This window comes from Amphiura filiformis, chromosome 2, assembly GCF_039555335.1.
Source record: "Amphiura filiformis chromosome 2, Afil_fr2py, whole genome shotgun sequence".
NCBI lineage: Eukaryota > Metazoa > Echinodermata > Ophiuroidea > Amphilepidida > Amphiuridae > Amphiura > Amphiura filiformis.
In genome coordinates this window covers 52073075-52087925 of record NC_092629.1, presented here as the reverse complement: position 1 = coordinate 52087925, position 14851 = coordinate 52073075, and the positions used below count along the sequence as shown (strand labels likewise).

At 36.2% G+C, this 14851-nt stretch overlaps 1 protein-coding gene across 1 annotated transcript in view; it reads right to left on the bottom strand.

Annotated features, from left to right (window-relative positions):
• Nucleotides 1–8410, bottom strand: part of LOC140146357 (acyloxyacyl hydrolase-like) — a 49769-nt gene extending 41359 nt beyond the window's left edge. The window contains exon 1 of the mRNA XM_072168175.1: nucleotides 8164–8410. Within this exon, the coding sequence (XP_072024276.1) occupies nucleotides 8164–8293 (130 nt within the window). The 5' untranslated portion in view covers nucleotides 8294–8410. The remainder of the gene's footprint in view (nucleotides 1–8163) is intronic.
• Nucleotides 8411–14851: the final 6441 nt, after the last annotated feature.

The window sequence follows — 14851 nt, the reverse complement described above, 5'->3', positions numbered from 1 at the left end:
TCACATTATTATTCCAGAAAATAAATGCACATCCCCTATAGAGGAGTTTGATATTTTCAACATTTCTGTGATTTTTCCTTCACTTGATTGGATTTCCAAGCTTTTTCCAGTAACATTAGCAACTGGAAATCCAGTCGTTTTCAGAAAGCACACTTGGAAATCCGGACATTTCTTTGATTGAAAATTTACTCCTCTATAGGGGGTGTGCACCTATTTTCTGGAATAGCCCATTCCCTGGTACCCTTTTCAAATTACCTCATATCACATAAACAGTGCCAGAAATGAGTTTTCCAACCCCAAATTAGTACAAATTGATATGTCACTCAAGTTTGTAACTCAGATGGTTCAAAAGTTGTAAAAACTCCTATTTTAAAGATGGCTGCCAGCAGCCATCTTGAATTTGAGGGTCAAAATGGGCACGGATCCCCAAAACAAGCCCCAAAATGAATTTCTTACCCTAAAGTAAGCCAAATTCAACTATTTATAGTTTGTTTTAGGTGAAATGGTTCAAAAGTTAGAAAATACCATATTTTGGGTAATAATTAGCATAATTTATGCTAATTAGGGGGTTTTATGCATAGAGACAGAGTGTCTCTTTGGATGAATCTTTTTCTCTTGCACCAAGGAACATTCATGCCAAGTGGGACCTTTGTACTAAAAAATGCAGTGTTCAATCCCTTAACAAGTCTACTAATAGACAAAACACTGAATTGCGCAAAAAGAATGAAAATATTAAAGGTCTGTGCCTGTGCATGTTGTTTCGATATAAATAAGGCGCACTTTGAACTGTGCCAGGATCTTGGTAGTCTCGGGACCAGACTGCACTAGCGACGAGTGTTATAATACGTTTATGGGACCTTTGGACGTCCAACCGATCGATTTGAACGTACCATTGGCCTGGAGAGGAGGCATCTCTGTAGACGATAAATCAATATGATCTTCATCAAGTGAGGATCAGCCAAGCACGAAAAGTTTCATGTTTAGCGTAACTATTATCTTATAAAAGTATTTTTACCGTAGGCCTATAATCATAATACAGGCCTGCCTCAAGTGTAATGTGCGGGTATATAGGATGATTTCTTTGATATTCTTCTTGATTTGATTAATATATTACCTATTTCTTTTCTTTTAATACCTTTACATCATAGGCCTATAACTTGTATTAGTGAAAATATAGTCTATAACAAAATGGAATTTCCTCCACGTTTTCTTTTTCAAAGAAAGTATTCAAGCTGGAAATAATGTCACAGATATTTTTGCGGCCATGTTTAAAGATACGGAATACCTATGTGATGGTTGATGAAGGTTCTGATATCAACTACGGGGACAATTAACTAAAATGGCATGGGAGATATATCGATTGTGTGAAGAATACTTTGTGGAAACAAGTTAAATTTAATGTAGTATATTATTCTGAATTACAAAGTATTGGTTTGTACTTTTGTGATTTTTCCAATTGGCGTTAAACATGTTTAATACATGCCTGCATTTATAATGCTTGTTGGTGAGTAAACAAAATATTCTGTGTGTATGGCCTGAACTAAAGGTCCGTAGTGCAAATCCGTCTATTTATCCCGGGTTTAGAGAATGTGTACTCAACCGTTGCTGTCAAAAGACCTTTGATTCTGGATACTCGTCCTAGTATCTAATGACATTGTACCACATATGCCTACTGCGGATGCCGTGACATAGCATAATTCTCCACTGACGTATATAGAACATCATTAACAAACATTAGTAATTCTCGGACCTAAAGATTATAAGAGATTATACACTTGGACGATGTTGTATTCATACTTGTATCTACCAGCATCTACTGCGACGTCGCCTGAAGCTAACCTTTCGAATATGCTTCTTGTGTGACATGTGTAAATAAATGAATTAGGTATAAAGCATGCACGCAAGGTTAACATCGTCATCCGTCTGCACATGTCCGTAGGTGCTACGCCAAATATAAACTTTCATTTAACATTCTAACCAAGCACATGCACCTCAAATCAACCTTCTACCTCTCTTCCTGCAAACTTGGTCCAAGGGTCCCTTAAACGTACTATAGGAACAACAGAAACCAGCTGTGAAGGAGACTAGGATCTTGGTAGGCGTAGGCCTATAGACAGGGGGATGACACTCTATTCACGTGGTTTCTTTTCCAACGCTAAAAGATTACGAATTTTGGTGGTTTGTAAATGAAAAGTGTCCGCACTATCGATTGATTACGTAACTGTTATGAATAATTTATTAGTTTTTCAATGCAATCGCCTCGACCCATTAATACATATTATCTGTATTTATCAAAGTACTTGGAATAGCAATCTGGTGAGTTCACTGAACTACGCCCAAATACTGATGGAGTTTTAATGGCGCTAATCCTCTCCATACACAGATGAACAAATACAATAGGAGAAGGTCAACACATATGACCTCCTATATGACATGTTATATGAGATGTACAACAACCTGAATATCATAAAGATCAGTGTTCGTTTGTGCATATGAACTGCATATTTACAATACTAAATATTACTCGTTATATATTATGTCAAATATTGGTATTATGACAACACGGTATATACATTGTATATAAAACGACTAATAGATCCTACTATCATGGCGTCAGGTCATTGGTTCATCATATCCCGTATGTTTCTTAAAATTCATTCATATTTGAGACAAATTTCTGTGCCCATTTTATAGGCGTACAGGTGGATCCGGTTTTTTTTGTCATTTTCATTTCTTTTTGATGAAAGAATTAAGGTTTTCCACTGCACGGAGGCCACTATGTGATACTAATTTAATGCTATTTGTAAATGAATGCGGATTCCCGGTTGTTGTTTTTCCACAGTGTGACAACTGTCCACCCATCCAGACAACATCATCACATAATAAAACGTCTGTATTTTTACGATGAGTAAATATTAAACTGAACTTTGCCTTGGAACATTGTGTAAGACGGTGTAAGATTTTGTGGGCGCCCTCAACATTATTATCCTCTTTGTATCCGTAAATGACATGGCATAGACTGTGTGAATTCTATGAAGACTAGGGGCCTACTTATACATGGGGTCATATCCATGGACACAAGTAACGATAATTGACAACACGATACGCGACTGTATTTAGGAGGCTAACCACTAATAATTAATAATGCCGGGTAGGGCCTACTCCTGGGCGACTCGTGTGGGCAAGGACGCTTAGGACGGTGACCAAATGAGTCTCAAATTTCACCGGGAGGGGCACTCAAGTATGATAATGTAGGCCTATACGCATGTGTGGCCAACTTTTTAAACACCCCCTAAAACGAGTTTTACCCTACCAGCAAATTTAGGATCAATAGGCCTAAGCTAACTTAATACACTAAAGGAAGTTTTGGATGAGAAAACGGACATTTTGATGAGAAACGGCCAAAATGGTGAGAATTTAAATTTTCTCATTCTTTTGGATGAGAAACTTCCTGGTGTGTGTGTCAATCATTATTGTCTTATTAAAATCCGGGACTTTGGTTGACCTGTGCTAGACTCCAGCACATGTTAATGACGCAAAGACAGTTGTGGTAACACCATGGTCGCAGACCTGCAAGAAAGCTCAAAAACAGATAGTAATGAAACCAGTTTTTATTTTCCTTGCTCTAGCGAGTTCACAGAGAAGGTGTTTCTAGTACAATGCAGCGTCGGACTCTAGCTGAGAGCGTAGCCTGAGTCCAAACGGACTCCAAGAAGGGCTCTCCATACACAAATGAACAAACACAAAGGAAAGTAGTCTCCTCCGTGACCAGCTTGATTTCGATGGAGCGAAACCAAATTGGCTGCAGAGGAGACGGGTAATTTTGCCATGCAAATGAGGTGAGTGCCCTCTCAAGAATAACTACTCTCTGCTATAGATTAGAAGTTAAACTTAGGAAGATAAACAAATGGCAGATTTGTTTTCAAGAATATGGAATATGAACGAGCGGCAAAAAGGCGCGGGGATGACTAACGTTTTTAAAACTTTTTCTTTTGGTCGAAACGTTTGAATGTTTTAGGCCAAATAAATTTAACTTCGTTTCATTTATTTATTTATTTATTTACATAACTGGCTAAAATACATCAAAAATACACATACAAAGCATGTCATAAAATAAAAATTATAAAAGATTGTCCCGGTAGGCTAGCCAGGAGGAGCCAGGAGCGTGAACACTATCACCCGAGGGGTGTGACCCCTCCAACCCACCGAGACAAGTGAACTCTTTTAAGGGTGTACTGATTAATTTTCCACATGCACAATAAAGCGACCACCAGCAGGTCATTGACTATCCTGAGCGCAATTATAGATGGCGCTACAGCCACCATATTTGTATTCCCAATCATACAGTTTGCAGTTATTACTGTTCATTTTCCTATACAGCGCTCTCACCATTGAGGTTTGACCTCTAAAACAATATATGTTAGAGGTATAGGGCATTTCCTAGTTAACGTCACTGTGTGAAAAATAAGCAAATATTTTATGTACACTCTGAAATTCTAGGAAATATAGTTTTGTAACATGTCATAAATTGTTAGCTAATTTAAATATTTGGAAATATTCGCACTTTGGTCTTTTAGTAAGTAGGGCACGGCATCGCCTGCAAAATTCCCTGTGTAAATCGAATGCAAGTTTTAGTGACTATCACTCACTTGTAGACCGCTCTCTTCCGAAGGGCATTAAAGTTAAATCACTTGACGGATATTGTTTGTACTTGCTGTCAATCAAGAATAATGTATACATTAGATGTAGGCTGAAAACTGCATATGCGGGGTATCTGCAAATGTTCGTAAATGACAGATAACAGCAAAATTATAAATTTGGTCAGTGCTGCGAGTCAGGGGATTTCAAGTGGGTGATTATTGATTGGCAAGTGCCATATTTGGGCATAAGTGCAGTCCATCATTCAATGTGAAGGATAGACTAGACTTTATCGATTGATTTTGCTGGAGTAGTTTACTGTTAACCAGGTTTAAGTACTGCAAATGTCGACTCATGTTTGCTATGCAGTATAACTGCACTATGTTGCTTTCACACTTTATTGATCTGACATTGTTTATTGTGGCATTTCATCCCCCATACCACTACATACAATGACAATTTAGTGTTTTGTGGTGGCTAGCCCACTTCCATAACTTCCTACAGACCACCCATTCATTAGGTGAACACACCCCAACATCCCTTGAAAAAAAATGTGGTTTTACATCAGAGCAAAATTCCAGGATGACAACTTCATCCCTTGGTACATGTACATTATCAAAAAGTTCTCTCCAATAAAGGACGACCTCTATCTCCGATGCATTGCAAATGTTACAAGAGTGTTGTTACAAACTATAGTTGGTGCTACAGCAGCATATTTGCATCCCAGTGCAGCCAGTGAGGTCTGGTTTTAGCTTAATGGTCTCCTATTCTCTACGGTCTCTAATCACCTACACCTACCCTACATGTACGCCTATGGTTTTGTCTCCTCTCGATAAGAAAGGCGGAACTAAACATTGCTACTGATAATTACAGTCAGATACTTTAGTGGTATATCTTATGAGGGAATAACGACTTTCTATGGCTTTCATCAAGATACATTTAATGATAGAAAGAGGAAGTGTAAAGAAATAAAAGCTATTAAAAAACAACTTATTATAGAAAGAGGAACTGTAATATGTGACCGTGCGCCACAATTGAGCTGTAAAGACGGCCCGGTCAATTTTGTTTTATTTCGTGTTTAGAAAATATATATATATCATAAGCTTTAAAATGGTATATCATTTGACTCCAAACGATATCCAGAAGTGGGATTATGGTTTTTTGAACTTTGCTCCTTCAACAAAATGGTTACTTTTTTCGGTTGTCTATTTTTCCACATTGCTGGCAAGAAATATCAAACAGTCATAAATTGGCTGTCATTTCAAATCATCCCCAAGTCAACAAGGTTCAGGAATGTCCTCTCATTGTCAATTGTTGGTTATACATACCTAGACCAAATACTTTGTAACCCACCACTTGAACTAGAGCTATTTAAGAATTCTATAGACATAGGTATATAGAAGCTTATTATCCAATTCAACAATAGGAATATTGATTGGTTTAAAGGGTGTTTGACTGGCGCTATCAAAGTGAGATACATGTAGCACTAACTTGAGGTACCTATGACCTTCATGCACACACTGTAACTGTAACAATTTGCCAACTTTACGGCTCATTCGTGGTGTACGGTCACGATAAAATAATAGTAGTGTTGCTCAGAATAATAAAATACAAAGAAAACTATTATTAGCTATTTCTAATTATTATATATACCAATTAGTATGTGATCTTCACAGGAATAAACAAAACGAAATCAAATTTTGAGAAGCTAAACCTTCCCAATCAGGTCGTAAATTTGACGATTACAATACAAAATATTAGAATATTGAAAAGTAAAAAAGGAAAGACAAGATAAGAGGATTTCTCAGAGTTTGTGAGGGTAATTAGTTTGGTTTCAGTTTGTAACTAAAAGCGATCAGAATTATTAAGAATGGTTTTAATTTTGTTACTTCAATTCCTCTTTCTATAATAATTTGGCTGTCCGCTGATCATGAACTGTGACACCGTTTAAAGCAATGGAAGCTCGAAAGTAAACACAGCCGATGACGACAGGCAATTGCATCCAAAATGTTGCTAAAACTGCACTTCAACAATTTTAGAATGTTCAAAATAGGCAACCTTTACCCTAACAAACGACTCGTCAAAATAACTTCATCCAAATTTGAACATCAACAGAATATTTGAAATACTAGATTCTACTAGATTTCAAATTCGACAGCAATAGGTAAGGAAGAGGCTTGCTATACAATTTATAGGTAAGGAAGAGGGATGCTATATAATTTATAGGTAATGAAGAGGCTTGCTGTATAATTTATAGCTAAGGAAGAGGCTTGCTATATAATTTACATGTAAGGAAGAGACTTGCTGTATAATTTGTAGGTAAAGAAGAGGCTTGCTTTATAACTTATAGGTAAGAAAGACGTTTGCTGTAAAATTTATAGGTAAGGAAGAGGCATGCTATATAATTTACATGTAAGGAAGATGCTTGCTGTATGATTTAATAGGTAAGGAAGAGGCTTGCTATATAATTTATAGGTAAGGAAGAGGGATGCTATATAATTTATAGGTAAGGAAGAGACTTGCTATATAATTTGTAGGTAAAGAAGATGCTTGCTGTATAATTTAATAGGTAAGGAAGATGCTTGCTATATAAATTATAGGTAAGGAAGAGGCTTGCTATATAATTTATAGGTAAGGAAGAGGCTTGCTGTATAATTTATAGGTAAGGAAGAGGCTTGCTATATAATTTACATGTAAGGAAGAGACTTGCTGTATAATTTAATAGGTAAGGAACAGGCTTGCTATATAAATTATAGGTAAGGAAGAGGCTTGCTGTATAATTTATAGGTAAGGAAGAGGCTTGCTATATAATTTACATGTAAGGAAGAGACTTGCTGTATAATTTAATAGGTAAGGAATAGGCTTGCTATATAAATTATAGGTAAGGAAGAGGCTTGCTATAGAGGCTTGCTGTATAATTTATAGGTAAGGAAGAGGCTTGCTATATAATTTATAGGTAAGGAAGAGGCTTGATGTATAATTTATATGTAAGGAAGAGGCTTGCTGTACAATTTATAGGTAAGGAAGAGGCTTACTATATAATTTTAAGGTAAAGAAGAGGCTTTCTTTAGAACTTATAGGTTCAGATAGAGTATCTCGAGCTAAATCTAGCCTTGAATATTTTTACGCGCTTCAAAAAGGTACCCTGATAATTCTACCTCGGATTCAAAGTCGAAACAGCCAAAAAAAATCGATTTTCATGATTCAAATCAATATGTATTGAAAAATAGCACTTTGATGTTTTGCATTGGAAGTTCATTCTGCAAATAATTACTTTAAAAACGTGCTTGATTCATTGTTGTTAATGAGTTATGTACGTTTTACAAAAGTGTTGTCGTTTTAGCCCTCTTTACAACATAACTCAAGAACCACAGCACCCACAAAAATATCTGTGATATTTGAATTCTTCTACACGCTCGCTATGAAATGATCAATGCAATTTTTGCCAAAGTTCACTATTAGTTCGCAAGATGCTGTGAATTACCAAATCACAACAGTTTAACATAGTTGGTAACTATAACGTACCCAAACAGGTTGTTCCTCCATTGACTCCTCGTCCGTTGACTGGTGGTGGGATACTCAGTAGAAGACAGGATATAAACAAAGACACAAATAAGCTTGATCTAAACGATAACAAAAAGTCCGCTCCAGCCATATTATTTGTTGTATAACGCTATATACACTTCCTGTATTGCACAGCTTATTGCCTGGCCTACATGTATATCAATTCACGTAACAGGTTAGTTGAAAATCTCACAGAATCATGACAGGGTCATAGCAGGAGGGTGAAAGTGCATAGGAACAATGCCGGAAACTACGTCACGCTATTGTTCGACCTAGGCTACATATTTTTTAACGCATGCGTGTTTGTCAATACAGCTTTAGTCTCCTCCACCTTCGCAACACGGTACGTGGGTCTGGAATCACACTGACGGCGGAGGAGAATACTAGCTGGTCAGACAGTTTAATTTTATCAAGCATATAATACCTGAACAATCACCGTCATTTGATCGATTTACTACAGAATGTATATTTAGAATATAATTTTAATACGGTAAACCTGTTAACTTATATATTTGTGTACTAAAGTATAAATAAATAAATAAATCATGTCGAAGACAAAATGGCCGCTAATCCGCCTATTGTCTAGACCTAGGATACATATTTCGAATGAGGGCAGCAGACTAGGATGCCTATCCCTTTGTCTATTATTCCTGGTCATAGACAAATTCAGAAATATACACACACAAAAATGACAAAAGTCGGCGGCGAGTCATGTGTATGCCCTTTATAAATGTCAAACGGACCGTGTCGACATTAAAGAAACTGGTGGCTCACTACTGAAATACCGTTGGTGCCACGGGGTAAGGGGTTGCATTATCACTTTATTGGCAACTCAGGGAGATTCGTGAATGAAAACAAACCGGCAACACTGTCTTGTTGAAGTTGTTTAGTGTGCTATCGTAGATAGTTGATAAAGTAGTGTGCTATCAGCAGTTGACAGTAAATAAAGTAGTTTGCTATCAGCAGTAGATAACGGATGAAGTAATGTGCTATCAGAAGTAAACACAGAAAACGTTTTTAAACGTTTCCTCAACACTTTTTCCTACCAGGACCACACTTGGTACACATGTTGCTTGGGTAAACAGGATAAAACAATATACAATGCTTTCTTTACATTGACTCAAAAATAATAACAAAAAAAATGGAAATAAGGGATTTGATGAATAGGAAGATACTTGCTATACAATTTTTGGGTAAGGATGATATTTGCTATAATAATGTAAAGGTAATGAAAAGGCTTTGCTATATAATTTATAGGTAAGGAAGAGGCTTGCTGTATAATTTATAGGTAAGGACCCAGCAAACACAAAAACGTTTTAAATAAGTTATATTTTGGGTTTTAGTTTAGGTAAAAACGTTTTAATGACATTAAAATGTCGGGTTATATAAAGGTCATGAAATCGTTTTAAAACGTTTTATATGAAAACACACTACAACAATATTTTAAAATGTTTTCGAAATGTCATTGTAAACTATTTTTGCAAACATTTTTGGCCAAATATTTTGTCAACACTTAAATAACATTGTGTTAAAATATTTGCACCCAGCAAACACATAAATGTTCTTAAAATGTTTTTTACAAAACGTTTTAACAACATTTAAATGTCGGGTTATATAAAGGTCGTGAAAACATTTTAAAAACGTTATTGTAAATATTTTGGGCAAACATTTTTTGCAAAATATTTTTTCAACCCCAAAATAACATTCCGTTTAGAATGATTTGTACCAAGTTTTCAAAAGTGTTTTTGGAATGTTATTAAAACGTTTTTATACCCTTTATATAACCCGACATTTAAATGTTTTCTGTAAAAACATTTGTGCTTGCTGTGCAGTTAGTTACCAACAAATGTTATTTAAACGTTTTATACCATTAATGTACCCTTTATATAACCCGATATTACCGTTCTGACAACCTTTTATAACCTTTTGCGAATGATGTCGAAAACGTTTTGTGTTTGCTGGGGAAGAGGCTTGTAATATAATTTATAGGTAAGGAAAAGGCATGCTGTATAATATATAGGTAAGGAAGAGACGTGCTATATAATTTATAGTTAAGGACGAGGTTTGCTATATAATTTATGGTATGGAAGAGGCTTGCTGTATAATTTATGGGTGAGGAAGAGGCTTGCTATATAATTTAAAGATAAGGAAGAGGCTTGCTGTATAATTTAAAGATAAGGAAGAGGCATGCTGTATAATTTATAGGTAATGAAGAGGTTTGCTGTATAATATATATGTAAGGAAGAGGCTTTCTGTATAATTTATACGTAAAGAAGAGGCTTGCTATATAATTTATAGGTAAGGAAGAGGCTTGCTATATAATTTATAGGTAAGGAAGAGGCTTGCTATATAATGCATAGGTAAAGAAGAGGCTTGCTATATAATTTATAGGCACGGATGAGGCTTGCAGTATATATAAATGTGTTAATACATGACACGTTACTCTGAAGGAACTGTACCTTTGGTATTGTAATATTTTATTATTTTAATTCCTGAACCAAACAAGATCGGATAATTAATTTATTTGTATAATAAGGTGGCTTTCGTGGACTTTTTGAAATTTGACAATTGACTGTGTATGTAGGCATGATTGGTTCGATGAACATTCTTTTACACCCATGAAAAAAAATAACTAAAATGAGGTATGTTTCAAGAAAGGAGTTTTGTAATTATTAAAATATATTTATGTATAGTTAGTTGATGAAGTAGTGTACTATCAGCAGTAGATAGATGATGAAGTAGTTTGCTATCCTATCAGCAATATATAGTTGATGAAGTAGTGTGCTATCAGCAGTAGATAGTTGATTAAGTAGTTTGCTATCAGCAGTAGATAGTTGATGAAGTAGTAGCTATCAGCTATAGATAGCTGATGAAGTACTTTGCTATCACCAGTAGATAGTTGATGAAGTACTTTTGCTATCACCAGTAGGTGAAGTAGTTTGCTATCAACAGCAGATATATGATCAAACAGTTTGCTAGCGGCAGTCGAAAGTTGATAAAGAGTGTGCTGCTAGCAGCAGTAGATACGTAGTTGATGAAGTAGTGGGTTATCAGCAGTACATAGTTGATGAAGTAGTTTGCTATCAGCAGTAGATAGTTGAAAAATAGTGTGCTGCTAGCAGTAGATAGTTGATGAAGTAGTGGGTTATCAGCAGTACATAGTTGATGAAGTAGTTTGCTATCAGCAGTAGATAGATGATAAAGTAGTTTGCTATTAATTTTTTCACATGAGACTATTTACCTGTGTTGGGAGTGGTGATATTCATTAACTTGCGAGTGATTGATTCTTACTAAAAATAGGCACCATTAGTATACATCATTCATGTCATTTATTCCGTGCAGGGAGGAGAGTTTTCGCATACAGTTATGATTGATTTGAATGTCTCATAGTTATGTTTAGTATTAGAGGAAATTCTACCCTTCCAGATAAAAACATAGTATCTACTTTGCTTTTTACTGCTAGATACTTTCTTTTTCTTTGAGAGCAGATTTGCTCAAAAAATATTCATGCCGTGTATTGAATGTTATTGACTTTACCTTATCATACCACTAATGGCAACATTTAAGAACACCGCAAAGCGGATATATTTTTACATAGATGTGTTTTCGCATCTAGTCAGAGCGTACTCACTACTCATGCTTTATATCCAAAGCATTTTCCGCCCTGATATGGCAGTTACGTCATCAGTGCGCATTTCGTAGGGCGCAGCTACAAATCGCTAGTGTTGGCTCAAAGCGCTGTCGCACACACGTACGCGCTTAAAGACGCCGCATCGATTCGCGCGCGAAACAGCTCTCTCAACGCTTTGACGTCACCGGGGCGACAACTCAATAGGCCGAAGGTTCCCTCGTCCGAAGGCTCCTTAGTCCGAAAGGTTCGCTAGTCCGGACACGTAATTTACCATTCGCTAGTCCGAATTCTGAAAAAGGTTCGCTAGTCCGAATATTGGGTTCTCTAGTCCGAGGGTTCGCTAGTCCGAATAATAAATAAGGTTCTCTAGTCTGAATATAGAATAAGGCTCGCTAACCCTAACCCCAACCCTAATCCTAAACCCTATTCATAACCCTAACACTAACCCTTATTCTATATTCGGACTAGAGAACCTTCGGATTAGCGACCTTATTTTGGTTTTCAGACTAGCGTCCCTTCTGACTAGAGAATCTTCGGACTAGCAACCCTTCGGACTAAAGAGAGGTCACGGTCACTGCCACATCAGAGTGGAAAATGCTTTTAGTCAATTTGCATTAGCGTTTCGCATATACCGGGAGCGTAAAATGCACGTGATACGTAAAACGCGGGACAGTCATCCAAATTTTGTACTGTTTTTCCTTTTTTGCAACAATTTTAAACTTTCAATATTTAGAAAGACAAGAGTGTTATTGTAAATTCCTTCTTAAGTTTACCGTCGGACCGGTTCTACTGCATGCTAATTTCCCGTACCATTGTGATGTGCCCGGGTTAATTTAATTTGATAATTTATCTTTGTTTACAATTTCAAGTTGGGAATCCCCTTGCCATGTAATCACAGTAAAGAAAGTCAGGACTATTTATGGATTGGGAATGACCGAGAATGTAAAATGGATAAGACATCCTTTTGGTAAATACCACAGGAAGTGCTGTGATGTTAACATGGTTAAAGGTTAATGTTCATAATTTGGCTTCAAGGGAATTTCCCGATTACATCATATGTTGTAAATGAAGAATGGGCTATTAATAATATTGATGCTTAGTATATAAGAAAATGTACATAGTTTTTGTCATAGTTATTAGAGTGTTGTTGTGGGATATGTAATATGCTTACAGTGCATGTGACTAAAACAGGTAATTGCGATCCAGACATAGTCAATTATGCTATCCAGTAATTACGGAGAAGATCTAAAATACGTCAAAGTGTACCCATCTTCAAAGAAAGGAACATGTTCTTCTGTCGACTTGACGGGGTCTTGTTTATGAAACAACACATCTGTATTCTGTAAGTGGAAACAGTGGGACTGCATACGAGGCAGGCCTATTTTGCATTAGAAATTGTGAGAAATATGAAATAATTGTTAAATCATATTTTACTTTTGATTAAAGATTCAGATATTGTTAACTTAATCAAAGAGTGTGTTTTGTTGTGCATTATATAGTGAATTTGGATAGGTGTTTTGGACTTGAGTCATTTTAACGACTCTTAACACTGACGCGTAACCTAATATACCTTTTCAAATCGAAGTTTTCCGAAGACAGCTGCCGTTTGTTTTGGACCCGGCACCCTTTTGAAAACCTGCGATCGTCACCGATGTGATCTATTTAGAGCTACTGCGTTATCGCTTGGATATACAATGATTTAAAATACACTCTTAAAAATAGATGTACAAACTCTGTCGTTTTACACCTCTCTGCCCACAAAAGGTGCGAAATGACACATTTTGTTGCCACAATGGGCATATTTTACCACGATTTTGAGAGTAAAAGAATGGCTAATCACACATGTTATATAGTCGTTTACAAGATTATTTTAATGAAACAAATTGGAAGAAAAAACAACAATAACTAAAAGTCTTAAATCTTAAAAGTCTTAAAGGGGCTGTGCCATATTTTTTTTGAGGGGGACTAATTTGCCCATCTTAAATAGTCAGGATATAATTATAAGAGCCTTTTTTAGTGCGTTTTGTTTAAAGCTACCCCGTGGATGTGCACTTTGTTTCTTTTTGACTTGCCAATAAGCTCCCCTCCTATGGCCTCCCAAATAGTGCCTCCTCACACTCCTTTTTGCCCAGGCAAAATGTTTGCCCCTCCCACTTTTTTTTGCCCCAGACAAATAGTTATCGGACAGCCCCTTATTTGTCTTTCATAACATTACATAGATACATATAAATGGTATGACTATTATAATTGTTACTTAAAACGTATTAAAATGGGATTTCGTGATCACCCCCCGCCACTTTTCTCCCACAAAAATTCTTGTAGATCAATATCGTGAAATTTGAATTCAGTTCTGGTGCACCAGAACGAAATTACACCACATTGTCTATGGAGCAGTGTAATACATATAAATCATGCATAACTCTCATACGGAAAATCGGAATCAACTAAAATTTTTAGAATAAGCTTTTTTAGTGAATATCTACTGAAAAAATGTCATAAAAAGAGGATGCTAGGATCACGAAATACTCCTTTAAGGATTAATTTGATACAAATGTTTGAAATTGTCTGAAGTTTGACTCTCTTTGGGTGTATGGCGTGAGTCCATGTGTGTTAAAATCTCACCAATTGATGTATCCACAACAAAAGCAGCTTATGCTCGCGACCACCTTAGTAAAGTAGCTTAAATAGTGATTTTCACCACACCATAAGTCAATTTGGATGCAGAAAATATAAATGAAAGCTATAATGTCCGTTTTCCATTAAATTTTCATCTTGTTATTTTGTGCTTAAAATGCGCAATGACTGTCAAGGTCTCTATCCATTTTAATCCGAAACAACAAGATAAAAGTGAAGAACCCCACTGGCTATTTTGGCCGCTTAACGTGGGGGGGGGGGGGGACTTTATGCCTGAATTGCTCTGTTGATGTGACAAACACAACCAATTGGGTAGTTATGTTTAGGTAGTAAGTTAGGACAAGTGACAACATTACAAATAATTTAAAAAAATCGGATTTGAAA